We start from the raw sequence: 17,282 nt of genomic DNA, 5'->3' as shown, positions 1-17,282 counted from the left end.
TGAATGACTTATTGCAGCAAAGATTTACAGTTCATACATATTTTCATTACAAGTAGCACTGCTAAATAGACAAAGGGACGGTATGCAAACGCATTTTTTTTATGTATAGAATGAAAAAGGAGGAATCCAAAGTATAAGGTGCATGCCACTGACTAATGTACAGGTAAATAGAAATAAAAGCTGTGTTACCTATACACAGGCAACTTCACCAGTCAATAGGTCCTATGAATTTTGATGAAAGTTGGCCACACAAGTATGACTTGTCTGCCAAGATAGCTGCACGTGAAGATATCACACACCAAAATGTTGTGTATTGTAAGGGGAAATCTTTGCAGTTTTAAAAACAGGACAAGGGAATGTGCTGCCAAGTGATATTCAATCTTCATTATTATGCCAAGTATTATCATGGTAGACGAAGGCACTGCAGTTTCCCATGCCTCTGCTCTATTCTTATTCTGGGGCTGAGTGCCCCTTATAGTCTACCGGCTCACAAACAAAAATCTGTTATTTCCATATGCAGCTTGTGGTCCCTGAACAAGAACATGTGGGCATATTCTCATTTGCTCTTCATATGTTTTTCAAAAACAGTATTACAATATGCATTTTGTGTGTACGTCTGCCTATTAAATATAATTGGTCAAAAAATTGCAGCATGCACCTAAATGCAAAAGTAGTTTTTATAAATCTTTCATTTGGTTGAGAAATGCATAAAAACTAGATTTAATACCAAATTGTGAATGTAACCAAACAGACCATATTATTTATTTCAGTAAATAATGGTACAAAAAGTACCACCCTTTACCCAGATGTCACATACATCTAAAAGCTTGGTTAAACCAAACTGAGAATCAATGGTACAATTGTGTTGATGATATAACTGCACAAACTGCACATATTGATGATCTGACTGCAGGTTGTTCTAGCCCACCCAATTCAAAACGGGTTACACATGCATGTGCAGATGAACAAATACAACAGATGCTCTAACCCTAGTGAAAGTACTGAAATAATGATCTATTCCTGGGAAGTGATCACACCTGTCCTTTAGACAAGTGACAGGCAACCTGATTCACGTTAGGGTTCACATAGGCGGTTTCTAACCTACAATAGGGTTGTGCATTAGGCTAAGTACACACACTGGCCTGATGATTGCACGTAAAACTTCCAATCAGCCAACATCCGACCGTTTGGTCAAATATCGGGAGTGTGTGTATAGGGACACAATGATCTAAAAGTCGTCCCAAACAGTCGATAATTATTTCATTTGGTTGGTCGTACTGTTTAATATTTTCCAACCAAGCACTGACCGATCATGTAGTGTGTAAGCACTCATGCTCACGATCTCCATAAAGAGTCATGTTCTTTTCAGCTGATGCAATCAATGAATGTCCCGGTGAATAAATGTAGAAAGTGCTGTAGAAGGAACAATTAATTTATTAGTTCTGAGACAGAATGTTTCGTTTCAGAGTCACAAAAGCTAACGAAATTCGTTAGGACATGTGGATAGCTATAACAAGGCTGTTTTAATCAGCGTGAAAAATGTGACAATAATGAATGAATATTTTGCTGTCATTCTCTGAAGACTAGAGCACCAGATGAAGAACACAGATCTGAAGGCAAGTCGTGTCAGTGTGTATGTATGTATGAATTGCCAGACTGATCGGACCTTCAGTCGTAGGTACAATCCTTTGCCGGTCAGAAATTTCTTCAGTGTGTACCTATCCTTACCCTTACTCTCATTAAGCTAAAACAATAAATGAAATCAAAGAAAGAGATGCCCATCTATAACAACTTCAGCAGGCATTTTAAACAAATGTTACAAGCTATAACAAAACAAAATTTGACAATGAAACAGGAAGGACTGGGCTGGGGGTCATTGGCGAAGACTTGGAGGGCCGCCTGTTGACAATCGCTGTTTAAGATGTACAGTTGTATGGGTTTTCATTCTTTGATACGTTATAACACACAAAGGGATTGCTGGGAACCATGGGATAAAATGGGCAATGTGAGAAGATCTAAAATAGTGCTTAGAATATTCTTACTTGTTTTTTTATGTTATTCTGTGGGAAACCGGAAGCACACTTATCATGGTCACGAAAAATCAACTATTTTACCAAGAATGCCAACTGAGCAACTAAAGCTGCATATACGTCAGCATACATCATTTAACCCGTTTAATTGACAAACAATTCTGGTGAGCCAAACTGCACAACTGTCTGTAATCAAGTTGATGATGGGATCACAACAAGCTCATTCAGTGAAACGAGTTGATGACGGCACAGATATTAATTGCGATTTTCATTGACCATATATTTACACAGACTAAAGAGAAATGATTCAGTGCCTCAGAAATACAATAAAAGATATTAACAATTAAGTAGTTAATATAAATCTCAAATGTTGAGACCAAATGCAGACAAACCAATGTAATTTACACTGGGAGAACTCGTACAGAACAACAAAATCATGGCTTACAGGGGGATGGTGAGGCTTACCTTCTTTGGCCAAATACAACTCTTTAAATTTTGCCCTCTTCTGATTAAATTCCTGCTCCAGTTGCTGCTTGGTCCGAAGAAATTCTGCATTAATTCTTTCCAGTTCTTCCACTCGTTTCTGCAGAGCAGCTGCTAAATAAAAGAGCCGAAATTTACATTTTACTATATAGAGCACCATATACACTTTGCATGAACACACATTTTAAAAATTTTTTAAAAGTTGGTTGGTTAGATTAAAGGGGTCCAAATATATCTTGACAATGGAGGCTTTAAAAAGTAATAGTCCATCTTTTTTGACATTTTTGTTTTGCTTAGAATGTAATGCAACATACCATATGGTTTAATTTGAATTGAGCGAACATTTGGAGAGGTGGATTGGAGGCATTTGTGTGTATGTTCAGTACATTAAGGCTGGGTACACACTACAGTGTTTTCAGCAGATTATCGGGCCAATCAAATGATAAATGACCGTTTGGTCAGATATTGCATTAGTGTGTACCCTCCAACAATGAACAATTATTGTTCTAAAGTACACTGCATCTTTTCACTTGATGCTTCCACTGGACTAGAGATGTCATTCAATGATGAAACAATGTTTTCTATTCTGCAGTGTGCATGCACTCAGACTAGCAGTGTCCATAGATCTCTATGGAGTGTGCAGAGTCACAAGCTTTTCAGCCAATGGTAATGACAGATGAAGAGCACATATCTGAAGGTAAATCGTGTAAAACGTGTATAGTGTGTACACAGCAATCAGCATGCTGATGGGGATTTTTTTTGTTTCTTCCTGTTGTTGGTAAAATATTCTGTTGTGTGTACCCATCCCAAGGACGTGGAGATGCAGATCAATAAAGAGTTAATAAAGCCCCTTAAAGATGCATCAGATTTTATACACTGGACATATTGATACGTTAGATTTAAAGTTGCACAAATCTTAAGATACATGCATCTCGAAATGCAGCCTCAGACACAGAACTATATTTTCACGTTTAATTCTAAATCGGGCAGGTTTATAGACCATTTAAGGGTAATAAAGGGATATTAATTTAATTCCAATAGGCATTTGATCTACTTTTTTATTGTCCAAAAAGATTCTTACAAAATCTAAATACATAATATAATTTTTGATCCATGTAAAAGCATTTTTTCTGTTTTTATATTACAGCTATTGACCAAGTTACTAAGGTACTGACCAAAATAATAGTCAAAAATAAGACCAGAAAACAAGCATGATTTTTAACACCAGTGGTTATAGTGCCTTAAGCTGTCAACACCAGGTTGTAAGGATTTTTTTAAACTTTGTGCGCTGGTAACCTTTTAATAGTAATTCCCAATTTATCAGAGAAACAAACAAAATACAAAAGCTATGAAAGACTACAGTCACTACAATTATATTATATACAATTATACAAAATAGTTACAAAAAGATAAAATTTAAACATGAAAAACAGCATGAAATAAAATCATGTGAATCATAAACATGTTCTGCTTACATTAATCAGCTAAGAAGACTGGTAAAATGAATCTCACAGCAGATATCTGTTTCATGGTAAGATTTCATTAAAACATAATTTTGGATGATCTTATATGGGAAGATAATTTCTTTGCAAGATGGCTAAAACCATTTCATGGGTTGCACAATGGGAGGTAGCCAGAGTTATGATGACCGACTGGTTATAGAACAGCCATAATTTTAATCTAGCATTTGATAAACTCTACTAATCCCAAGGGCCTTTGCAAGCACTCAAATATATTTGGTAGACCACAGTTTATCCCAGAAACTATTTGTGTATTCACAGAAACTGTTCTGCATTTTTTGTGCAATAAGGCTCTGCAGGAACACCAGATAAGACCGGTATCGCACCAAAATTTAAAGATACAATTTTAATAATCTCTCAGCTGTTTTATTATCGTAGATTTGTAAGGCATCACAGTCCTCTGTAGCGCTGTAGGGAAAACATTACATACATAAAACAGGGGCATACAAGGAAGAAAAATAAATGCAGACATGAAAATAAAGGGTATAAAGGACCCTGTTCGTTAGAGAGCTTACATTCTAAGTGGAAGAGGGCACAGCTGAAACAAGAAGAGCAAATGTGGCTCAGAGTGGAGATTTGGACAGTTGTGAGGGTACATTAGCGTGAATGGTGTTATCGGGGATAAGTTCATCTGTAAAAAGAGAGATGGATTTTCAAAGAGCATCTAAAGATTTGAAGGCTGTGGGGAAAGTCCGATTGGGGAGCAGCACGGGAGAAGTCATGTAGGCAGGAGAGAGAGAGAGGTGGTCACCAGAGACAGACGAGACAAGGCACAGGTCAGAGGTAGATCTAAGAGGGCAGGAGGGAGAGTATTTTGATATGGGATTTGAGATGCATGATGGGGTACGGTTGTTGAGGGCTTTGTAGGTAAGTAATTTAAATTGGATTTTGAAAGACACAGGGAGCCAGTGTAGGGATTTGAAAACATCAAGCATAGATGGATATATTTGTAGATACATTTGACCTTTTAAATGGTCACAACAACAAGCTCTTACACATACAGCTCTGACTATAGAAATAGCGTTTGGCACCACCGAAATGGTACCACTGAATGCTATTACCATTATTGTGGCTAGAGATACACAGCTAACATCACAATAGTGTGGCTCTGGGACCAGTAATAGTAAAATTTATGTGGAAGAGCCAGATGTAAGAACCAAACTCAAATGTCCCTGGGAGTGGCCTAAGCTAGTGTTTAATTGTTCTTTTTCCATTTGTTTGTGTATGGGTGTGCAATATTTATTTGGGGTGCCCAGACTGGTGTACAATATTTCTATGAGGGCAACTAATAGTGTGCAGTCATTGTTTTAGTGGCAGTTTATTTGTAATTTTGTGGGGCACGAGGTGGTATGTGGCAATTTTAGGGTGGCATGGGCTGAACTGTGATATGTTTATGAACACAAGTTGCAGTATAGTCATTTTTGCGGTATAGGCCTTTGTTCAATAAATCTTATGTTAGAACAGGCTTGTAAGATTGCTTTGGGTAGAACAAACTGGTGTGTAACAATTTTGTAATGACACAGGCTTATGTAATCAGGGCACAGTCTTGTGTGTAATAATTTTGTATGGGAGCATGGGCTGCTTTTGTAATTATCGTTTGAGGGGAGCAGGCTTGTGTATTATGTTGTCGGGACATAGGGCAGTATAAACAGGTCACAGACTGATGTAATCATTTTATGAGAGAACAGGCAGATGTAATCCATTTTTTGATAGGAACCGGCTGTGTATACTATGCTTGTCATTTGGTCTATATAATAATTTATTTACAGAGGTCATTATGAGACATCATTGTTCTTCTCTGGCAATAAGAAGCAGCCGGGTGGGGACAGTAGAATACTTTGCAATAATAATGAAAAATATTGGAGGTTATTGCCTACACCTGTCAGGACTGGTCAGACTGGTGATCAGTGGTCTAACACACACACTGCTGGCTGTAGTGCCTGTTCTAATAGGAAAAACAATGGCTTGTTCTATTATAATAGGACTCTGTTGGGCTCCAAGAGCCGGGGGTGGCAAGTAAAAACAGTCAGGTGGAGCACATGGGAAATAAGTGCTGGGGAGAACACTGGACATGAAGCCAATTCCTGCCAAAGTGCAGAGTCCACGCCTTAATATATTTATGTGGTTCGTAAATTTTACAACTAACAAAATTGCTGTCTCCTAACCTTTGGGAAGATCTGTGCTATACTATAACATATTATAAATGCAAGATATTATAGCCAGGACCCTGAAAGCTGTGCAGAGAGGTCATTCGGCAGTGGGGGACATAGGCTACAAAGTATGGGCTGGTGTTCTTTGGTAAAAATCTGTTATTTTGTGGGAAGGGGGTTAATTTAAAGAAAAAAAAAAAGGGGTGGAATCTTTAACATCTTCACACATTGAATGGTATAACAAATGCATAAGTCTGGAAGAAAGGAAATAGCAAATGCGGTGAACAATATTCATATAAGTCTGCAAGCAAATTAATAAAACTCAAAATATATCACATTGTAGTCTATTGAGAACAACAGTAGTTATTTTGCCAAGTCTTTGCTTGCCAGAGATACATTTCAACCTTGAAAATTCTATTTATTAATAATTAATTACTTTTGTGGTATTCACGGCACAACTAAATATACTTTCTCAGTCTCTTATTCTGGCAAAATATGCAGTGGTTTCAGACAATGTACACTTTAAGAATGGACTTCAGAGTGTATGTAGTGAGATATTTTCCTATTATATGTCAATGAACTGTACACATAGGTCCTACCGACCAATAAGTTACCGTCAAGTACATATTATAACAATGATAGCACGCATCTCATCAGTTACTATGGGTTACATTACATCTCATGTTATTAAGTCTCCTTGTGTTTGATTTACAGCACTTCATAATATCAACAGACCTGAAAGGTTCAAAACTGTAGAAATGTTTCTTTTAAACAAAGCAGGAACTAAAGAACAGTTGATTCCAATATCTAGTTAAAATGTTTTAATTCTATTGTCAACAGAGATTACTGAGCAGCGGTGGGCAACAGGTGGCCCGTTAAGCTTTCACCTGAAGCCAACCAGCCTCCCTCTCTCCTGACCGTATGAATACAGGGCAGCCAACGTCCGGGTTACATGACCTCCTCTGCACAGTGCAGGAAGGTCACAAGGTATTACGGAGGTGAAGAGAGTGAACTGTGCTCTCCCTACTTCATCTGTGCGCTCCTCCACCTCTTTCAATGTTTTAGAGGCTCAATTCACAATAGGTCCAACAGACAAAAAGACTTAAAAAAAAAAAAAAAGTGAACCTGCCAATCTGATGGCGCAGGATATAACGTGCCAGCATAATATAATTTACCTTTATATCGCGCTAATTTCTAAACACGGTACAATCAGTGTGAACAAATCAAACATACCGCTATTAGTAATACAATGACAAACACAAACAGAATGTGAGGTACCTGCTTATAACGATTTCAGTCTAAAGGAAATTAGGAAAGTAAAACAAAAATGTAGATGTGTTTCATTTGTAGGAGACCAGCCACATGTAAATTACAAAGATGAACTTTATCAAGTGCTGAATAATACTGTATGAACTCGTCACCCAGCTAGTTTCTCTACAAACAGAGAAAGTTGACTGAAGAACAGATACTGGCAAAGATATGACAAGAGCAGGATGATGCAGTGTGACTTTTGTGGATAAAAGCAAATATGCTGTCAAAGGCAGGTGTAGGTGATAGGGTTACCTGCTAAACTAAAGTATATAGTTCCAGAGTACTTAGGAAATTTGATCAGCATCATTGAACAGATGTGTTTTCAGGGTTTAAGACTTTGTGTGGCAAAGCTATGTATTCCAGAATATAACGTGGTAACAGCATTTTATGATGTAGCAACCGCAAGGTAAAATATACATATCTTTTTTTGTATCCTCTCAGTTATATCAGGCAAGTTCACATTTCGGTCTCCTAAATTTTTTGCTAAATCTTCCAAATTGTAAATGTTATACTTTCCATTAAATGCAAGTTGTACACCAATTTCCCTCTCCCCTGTCATCAACACCTCTCCGATGTAATTTAATTCTCCCCCATCGCCACTGTCTCCCCTGTTATTAATTTCTGCCCCACAAACCTCTCTTGTATTTCATGCCCCTGTAATTGATTTGCCTCCTACTTGCACACTATCTGGCCAAACGTACATGGATACCCGAAAGTCATATCCATATGTGCTTGTTGAGCATTTCATTCCAAAACCATGGGCATCAATATGGAGGTGGTTCCCCCTTTGCGGCTACAGCCTCCATTCTTATGTTAAGGCTTTCCACTAGATTTTGGAACATGGCTGTGGGGATTCGCATCGATTCAGCCACAAGAGTATTAGTGACATCGGACACTAATTTTGGCATGGCTCGAAGTCAGCGTTACAACTCATGTAGGCCAGTCAAGTTCTTTCATACCCAAACTCAGGAACCATTTTTTGATGGACCTCGCTTTGTGACAACAGTTTCAGCTTGATAATGCCCCCACGCTCAAAGCACACAATTATCTAGAATGTTATTGTATGCTGTAGCATTAAGATTTCTCTTCAATGGAAAAAGGGTCCCAGGCCAAATCCTGAAAAACAGCATCAGACCATTACTCCTCCTCCAAACTGTACAGTTGGCAGTACGCATTTGAGTAGAAAGCATGCTCCTGGTATCAGCCAAACCCAGATTTGTCCACCAGACTACCAGATGAAGAGTTATTCGTCATTACAGAGGAAGCCCTGCTCGAGTCCAATGGCAGTGTGCTTTACACCACTAGAGTCGACATTTGGCATTGCGCATGGTCATCTGAGAGTTGTGTGCAGCTGCTCGGCTGTGGAAACCCAATCCATGAACCTCCTGACGATTAGTTCTTGCGCTGATGTTGCTTCTAGAGGCTGTTTGTTCTTCAACTGAGGACAGACGATTTTCATGTGCTATGCGCATCAGCACTCAACTGCTCTGTGAGCATGTAGCCTACTGAATCACGGCTGAGCTCTTGTCGCTCCACATATTTTCCAGAGCCATGTTGAAAGTCACTGAGCTCTTCAGTACGATCCATTCTACCAATGTTTGACAGTGGAGATGGCATGGCTGTATGCGGTTAGTAATGGGTATGGCTGAAGAGGACAAAAACACTAATTGTAAGGAGTCCACATACTTTTGGCCATGTAGTGTATGTGAGGTATGAAGCGTTGGGCAGAGGAGGGGATGATCCCTGGTATCACACATCATGCTGTGCTCTGGGTCAAAGATAGGCAGTAAACATTCACAGCACGGTTATGATGTTTCCTTTAGAATGTAAGCTCTCACGAGCAGGGCCCTCCTTGTGTTCTCCTTCTACTATTCCATCACCCTCTGTACTTCTTGGCCTGCTTCCCTAGCCCTGTTTTTGTTGAGCTCAGCCCTAGTTCACTACTATCACTGTCACTCACTGCCCGGTAAATAATTTGATCTGCATTAATGTCTTATCTGTATATTTGTTTATTCATAAGGCCTATTCTTTGTGGTTTGTTCTTCATGTAATGTGTTATGCATCACTGCCTTCTGTATATGTCATGTACGGTGCTGCAGAACTTTTGAGGCACCTAATAAAAGATGAAGATAATAATAAATAATGTCACCAGAGCACTCTGCTAACAAACAACCAGTCGTTGGGGTTTTAGTTACCATTAGTAAGCTGTTCTTACTGACCACTGCCATTGGTGCTGCTTGCCATCAGACATGAAGTGTAAACTGCACACAAGGTCATGTCCCCAGTTGTAGAATGGTACTGATAGCAGCATATTCATATAAACAATCACCATCTTTCTTATGTACAGAAATTTTAAAATAATTTGAGATCTTACCAAGTATATGTTTACATGCATGCACACACACAGATCTACATAATGTGTAAACTACGATTATGTTATCAACAAAAGGTAAAAATTACTTTTCTAGTAGTGTTGTGGATGAATCTCACGACAGGTAAAATACAGCTGATCCTCAACAATAGCTAACTCTAAATAAACAACTTCAAAAGGTGTCTCAGGCAGTAGCACTGCTCCTTCGTACCTGAATACTCTGCACCTTGGAGATGAATAGAGAGTAACACCTGACAGACACAAACAGGCTATGCTTCTGGAATTTGATATTGGAGACGATTTGTATAATTACAAGAGCAAGCACTTCTCACAAAGATAAAAATAAAAATGAGAAGTAGAAAGATGTACATTCCTACAAAGCACGAAACTACCAATGACTGCAAAAACCTAATGACATTTGAGGAATTACTCAATGTGGACACTTAGCTTGTCGCATGAGAAGGTGAATCAGATTAAACAGCTAATCGTTGCATGTTATTATAAAAATAAATAGGGCAAGTTACTTAAAAAAACAAAATAAATTTCTTGCAAAAAGATGGCTTCAAAACAGATTTAACTTTTTTTTTCGTACACTTTTAACACTGTAATCTTATTTTTTTAGCTAGAGTAAATTGCCATTGATCAAAACACAATTTGAGAGCCGGAAATGATAATAAAAATAACTAATACTGTGACATCTGTGTTAGGATGTTTGAGCCAAATAACGAAATATTGCAGCATAGTACTAAACACATTTTATCTAACAGCTAAAAAGGGGCATATTCAATTGTGCTGTTTCCGCGGCGCGTAAAAAGTAGTTAGCTGGATTTCAGCTCACAGCTCCCTGAGCCGCGAGCTGAAATCCAGCGAGAAAATTACCGTAACGTTTTTTCCGCGCATTATTACCGTAATAACGGTAATAATGCGGACCGCGAGATTGTCAGCGTTTCCGCCGACAATTGAATATGCCCCAAACTGCGCTACAAATTAAATGGAGAGCAAACAAGAAAAACAATGAGTGTTGAATTTTATGTAAACCTGTATGCCCACATAAAATCAAATTTGTATCTCCCGTACTAGAATGTATTGAATGACCAGAGATTTAAAACAGAAAACTCTAGCATTTACCTTTCATTGTTTCCCACAGAGCTGATGGATAGACTTTTGTACAAAACTTCCTGTTCAATCAAGCAAGGCCCTTACAATATGCAACTTTTTAGTATACTGAGAAAATATACAAAAGTTCTAATCTATGATACTATAAAATGTAAGCAAGTACCTGTGCTCTTTTCTTGCGATATTAAATAATGTTGGATTATTGACCAATCTGTATAAAATTAAATTGTTTGCTAAAAACATGTTTTCGATTTCGCACATATTTGAAGAACGCTACTGTTCCGGAGCTCCATTTTACAACAGCAAATATCTTATTTGGCTTTCTGGCGAAACGCTTAAATTACAGACATTTTTTATTTAAATTTTATTAATTTAAACCAGAAAATTAACGCTTATATGCTTAGTAACTATTAGTTATGTAAACATGTTTTTTTTAAGGAAAACCATGGTCAACAGTTGTATTACCAATTTCTGTATTTTACAATTAATATTGTTAGACAACTTAATATCCAGAAATACTGTATATATTGAAAATAAATACTTTTGTATTTGAAGCATTGACCACAGTTAGATATGGCTCACAAATGGCAGGTATAACCAGATAGTAACAGCTGTTGCCATTGGAAATACTTCAGCTTGAAAAGTTTATCTTATCCAGATTTTAGTTTCTGACTTAGTATCAGTGTGTGTTTATATGCTTTATTGTTTAGCTGTATGTACTGTAAAATGAAATGAATAATTGGGCGATAAACCAGAAGATGAATGAGGGTAAAGAAATACTATACTGCTACTCAAAAAACTCCCAACAAGACTGAAAAGAAGCTGGCAAGTGTAGAGTTCTCACATACTGAAAAGAATGCCCAATCTGGAAATGCTTTTTAAATTCCTATTCCAATTGTGACTGACCAATCCGCATGCAAATCTTAGTTACTAAGTAACCATATGCAGCAGAAATCTGTCAGACAGGCACTTTGAATGTCAGCACATTTTCAGCTGCAAAAAATCTAGCATTCATTGTGCTCAATTCATTTTGAGTTGACGTATTGAAGTGAATGGGGAACGCTGCTTTCAAGTCATACAATGTGTTCGCTTATGAACGCTACTGTTTTTTTTATCTGAACAAGTGCGAGTCTGTCACTACCCTAAAATATTTAAACACACAGTTTAAAAAGTTTTTTCTGTTTCTTGAAAATGTCAAGATGCTCATCTTATCAATAGTTCCATCGTCTGAAATGCCTTTTATTTAATTTCCCACTACTCTTGCCCTTCTCATGTCCATTTTCAGCACCATTAGAGAAAGGGAAGCAGTACTAGGACACAGAAAGGAGCGGAGTAATCAACAAAGAAAATTATTGACCTTCAGTCTTTAATACCCTCAGACACCCTCAAATAATAAAGAAGTGGATGCGACGGGCAGTAAATAAATGTACATGTGGAAAGCAAAATAAAAGTACCACCGAGTTATAAAAAAAAAAAAAAAAGACTAACGGGGGGGATAATTAAGCACCGACATCATGTTTAGGTGGAGAAACAATACAGCCTGCAACATTTGTAACTTAATCAGTAAGCCAAATGATAAATGTACATATTTTTAAAAAATAGAGAAAACTGTCAATATGGAAAAAGAAGCAGTAACAATGTAAACATTTAATATTGTATGTTCTGCATGTGACATTAATACATTTCTAGTATCACAGATTTTGCTTGTTATCTGGTAGCTACCAAAAACATTCACTAAAGTTTCCATGGTAATGTGGTCCGCTACATTTTTTAAAAAGGCATTAAATCCTTCTAAAAAAACACAAACATTTATTTGCCAACCATAATCATCCTATATCTTCTACACTGTGCTGGCATTTACTGTGACAATGCTGTTGCCATGTAATCAGTGGTCCAACTTTGGCTGAAGCACTAAATCTAATAAGAGCAAACCAAATTTTCACCAGATTGCATGGGTGGTGGAGCACAGTACAGTTTCACAGTCAATATTTTTTTTGTTCTAAATTTAGTTAAGGACCCCATTAGAACATGGGCATTTTCCCAGTACCAGCACCATTGAGTGGCTGTTACACTGCTGTTGTATGATAAGGTATCCATAGTGAGCCAGCCCAAGACCAAAATTACATATATCAAAAGCATTTGCCATACATTTTACTAGCAATGAAAAGACTATTGTAGGCATTCCCAATGTGTTTACCTGCAGACACACAACCAGAACGGACGCAAAGAAGAGAGAAAGCAAAAAGATTACATGACCAGCAACCTGCTGAAGCCTAGCGGCATAGAAAGGGGGCCACATTAAAAGAACTTTGGGTGTGGATTCCAAGGTCTACCCAACTGCAGTGAGAACATTTGGTAAAACTACTCAGTTATGTTTTGTGTGTTACTCCCAATGTTAGTGTGACTTCCTGTTATACGGTGTGCTAAATAATTCTCTTGCTTGACATCTCTTTTGTTCTCTATTAAATTAAGTATTGTTCAAAAATCTCAGTGTAAGCCATTACCTCTAAGCTGTGCTTCCTTATTTTATAATAGGAGTCCATCTCAGCCAGGGCACCGCTTAGCTAACACTGAGAGGGACCAACTGTATATGTGACCGTCCTCTTACCTTGGTATAGTAAAATATGTATGATAATAATAATAATTTGATAATCCCTCAATGAGGGATTTCCCCAAGAGAACGGAGCAGGAGAGGGCTGACAAACTTTGGCCCGGGAGGCAAAACTCGACTAACAGCCTATTTTAAATGAAAAAAAAAAAAATGCAGGTGGCCCGGTGACTCAGCCCAAGGTAGCCCAATATGGGACCGGCGCGGGAGGCAAATGCCCTCCTAGCCCCCCAGCCCAGCCTGTCCCTGGATCGAAGTCTCCTCTGCCTGTCAGCACTGATAGATATAGTGTGCTTGCATCTAAAAGTCGCTGACATGTCAGCTGCTGTGAGTTCTATATTACACAGAATCTATCAACACTGACAGTAGGGGAGAACTGAACCAGGGTCCCCGATTATAAAAAGTAATAAAATATACCTTTATTACATATAACTTCATCAGACAGTACATAAGTGATATCCTTATACTTAGGAGAACTTGATAATTACGTTTTGGAGCAAATATCTAGGGTTGCATTTATTGAGCAAACGTAAATATCAGAAATTTTTTTTTGCTAATAAATGCCTGTCTTCTCTATATAATGCACTTAAAATATTTAATAATGCTTCCAAAGAAAGCCCTATATCCCAAAACAAAACTGGTGTTACATTTACCAGGCTACAGAAATCAGTTAATTATTCTCAGGCTTAACCAACACATAACAAAACTGAAAATTGATCTGGACATAAAGGGATTAAAAACAATATATACATGCATCCCCCACCCCCAATTGTCTCATACAAAATGCAGACTCTAAAGTTTGCATATGACTAAACTAATCCTATAAATGGCAAAGAGGCAAAATATATTCATTAAGTTTATCCAAAAAGGAATCATGCTGAATATCACAGAGCTATTTTGAAGCTGTCCTACTTATCCTAAAGTAAGGCCCTTCCCATGTACTTTGCATATGAATTTACATATTGTGTTGAATCTCAAAGAAACTGTGAAAGGGCAATAATTCAACATTAAGAAAACTGGGGCATTTCACATCATTACGGAGGATTAGAAAAGTATAAATCATTATGTTATGCATTTTCACCCTTGGTTTCTATGAGAAACAGCATATAAGAAATCATCTATACATCACTATCTCTATTTGACCATCCCCTACATAGATTTTATTTTAATTCTCTTCATTATGTAAGAATTGTGTTGCAAAGCTGCTGCAGAGGTGTTAATCTGCTATAAATTTTTTAAGCAGCAGAGACCAAACAGCCAAAAGAACGCTCATGTTTTGACTAGGCATGACTAAGACACTGCAAAAGACTCTTCACTTTCATCTCAAAAATATGTTAAAGGGTCCTTCAACTGTAACATCTAACTAGATTGTTATAATTTCTCATAGTCTCCTTTAGAGACTTTAAACTCTACCAGAGAAAGGGACCTTTACCATGCAGAGGTAAATAAATCCATCTTTCACTCCTCATACTGACAAACTATGCAAACATAAGCGCAAAAGTACTAAACAATTAACATACAATCAATTGCAATCAAGCAGGGTCATAAAGTGCTATCAGCAAAAACAAATGCTATTCAGTAATCTCCCCATAAAATGTTGCCAGGTGGCATTAAGAGGCAGCCAGATGGGGCAGTTGTAATACTTTGCAATGATAATGAAAAATGTTGGAGGTTATTGCCCACACCTGCCAGGACTGGTCAGACTGGTGGTCAGTGGTCTAACACACACTTGCTGGCTGTAGTGTTCACATAGTGCCTGTTATAATAGGAGAAACAATGGTTTATTCTATTATAATGGAACTCAGTTGGGCTCCAATAGCTGGGTGGCTAATAAAAACAGTCAGGTGGAACACTCAGGAAGTAGGTGCTGGGGAGAACAATGCTATTATGCTGCAATCATGTTGCAAAAATAAAGACTACAAAAATAGGAGAGGTTTGTAATTAAAAACAACCTTATAATGGAGCAGACTTTATTAATTTGGCTCACTAATTAGCTTCCACTTTTTCAATGAAGTGAGTGGTTGTAGCTGTGACAATTTGCATTAAGTATCCTGCAAAATCTATACACACTGTTCTAACTGCACATCACATTACTCAGCTATAAAAAAAATATATCAACAGAAGGGATGTGTAGCTAGTGGGTAATAGTGGTACTGCAGCAGCTGTGAGCATCCATTGCAGAATAACAGGTCATTCTGGAATTCCAGAGTAGTGCTGAAAGCTTCCATGACATACGAAAAAATGGAAACACTGCTAGCAATTAGTATGGCAGTTCAACACAAAATTTCAGAAGACAAAGTTAAATAAGTTTCCACTATGGTTTTACAAAAGGCTACAGATTTATATAAAGAAATAAACATTGCAGGAATAGCTCAACAATTAGTGCATTTTCTATTTATTTCTCCAGTGCCACATTGTTGTTTGACTGTTTCTCCAAACTAGAATGTATAAGATTCTGCTAAAATTAAACACAAGTGAAAAAGAAACCAGAAACTCCCTGACACCACAGATGCATTTAATGTGTACAGCACTGCTTAATAACAGATAATTATCCTGTTTTATTTCAGGCTAATCTTGTCACCATCACTAAATGTGCCAACTCATGTAGCAGCATAATTAGACAGGTTTACTCTGTCCTGTCAGCTTAACCAATAGAGTTCACAACCTAGACATATGTATTATAAGTGACTTGATAACGCCCATCTCTCAATTCATAGATGAAAACTGTCTGTGGAGCACTTTAAATTATTAGGGCTTTCAAACTACAGACAAGCAATGGGCCTGAAATGAAATGTCAGAATTGTTTATAAGTAAATTTGGCTTTGGGCAACCTGTGGTTCTCCAGCTGTAGTGGAACTACAAGACCCAGCAACCACTATCACCACTATCACTATAACTACCTTTGGTTACTTATACTAGTTCCACAATAGCTGGTTAGCCGCAGGTTGTATAATTCTACCATGTATGATGTTGCAGGCTGTCACCATGTACATGTAAATTGTCCACTGTAACATGAGCAGTATATTAACAAGTGCTGGTAAGTGACGAGGTGTGTGAATGCATACAGCAGCCACAGAGACGTAGCAGGGCAGCAGCACCACCCAGCCCTCCGAGCAGCGTCATACACTGGCTGACATGTGTGCTTCCAGCCGGTCCAGGGCTCCCACCGACCACCGCCACCTCCCCAACCGTACAGCACTGCCGGCCCGAGTCTAGTCTCCACCACAACACATCTAAGGAGACAGAGTCCGGGGCGCACTCACCGTCCGCGGGGGCCACGTTCCCCGAGTCCGCCATGCCAACCCCAAGCCGGCCACTCTCAATTTCGGGAAACGTTTAGTTGTGAGCTCGGCCTGGGCATCCTCCAGCACCACGTCATCCTGACAGCGTGACAGCCGGCGCGGTGACGTAGCTGGACATGACGTCCGCAACTGGCAGTGATTCTCTGCGTGACCATGTTTCTATCTGGCAGCAGAAGCCACTCAAGTAACATTCATGTGATTGGTAGAAGAAGTATTTGTAAAAATGCCTTTAAAAATGTTGACTACAGTCAAATTGAATCGCAGGACTTTTAGTTAAGAAAGGTTGTATAGTTTAGATCGTATCTGGTGTTTTGTTATAGTATTGTTCCTTTTTAGTGTGATCCCGTGCTAGTTACAGACTGAACCATTTTAACTGAAAATCGTACTTTCT

At 38.2% G+C, this 17,282-nt stretch overlaps 1 protein-coding gene across 2 annotated transcripts in view; it reads right to left on the bottom strand.

The window, feature by feature from the left end:
- The window catches only part of RABEP1 (rabaptin, RAB GTPase binding effector protein 1), a 51,599-nt gene extending 34,600 nt beyond the window's left edge, over positions 1 to 16,999 (bottom strand). The window contains exons 1-2 of one of the 2 annotated variants that reach the window (XM_075194957.1): positions 16,853 to 16,999; positions 2,496 to 2,624 (exon numbers count right to left, since the gene is read on the bottom strand). In XM_075194957.1, coding sequence (XP_075051058.1) covers positions 2,496 to 2,624; positions 16,853 to 16,886 — 163 coding nt within the window. In that variant the 5' untranslated portion in view covers positions 16,887 to 16,999. Of the gene's footprint in view, positions 1 to 2,495; positions 2,628 to 16,852 lie in introns of both variants that reach the window. The other variant, XM_075194956.1, reaches the window with a different exon arrangement.
- Positions 17,000 to 17,282: the final 283 nt, after the last annotated feature.

The sequence above is a fragment of the Mixophyes fleayi genome, chromosome 2 (genome assembly GCF_038048845.1).
Source record: "Mixophyes fleayi isolate aMixFle1 chromosome 2, aMixFle1.hap1, whole genome shotgun sequence".
NCBI classification, from domain to species: Eukaryota; Metazoa; Chordata; class Amphibia; order Anura; family Limnodynastidae; genus Mixophyes; species Mixophyes fleayi.
The sequence above is the reverse complement of the archived record's forward strand: the minus strand, read 5'-3'. Positions and strand labels throughout refer to the sequence as shown.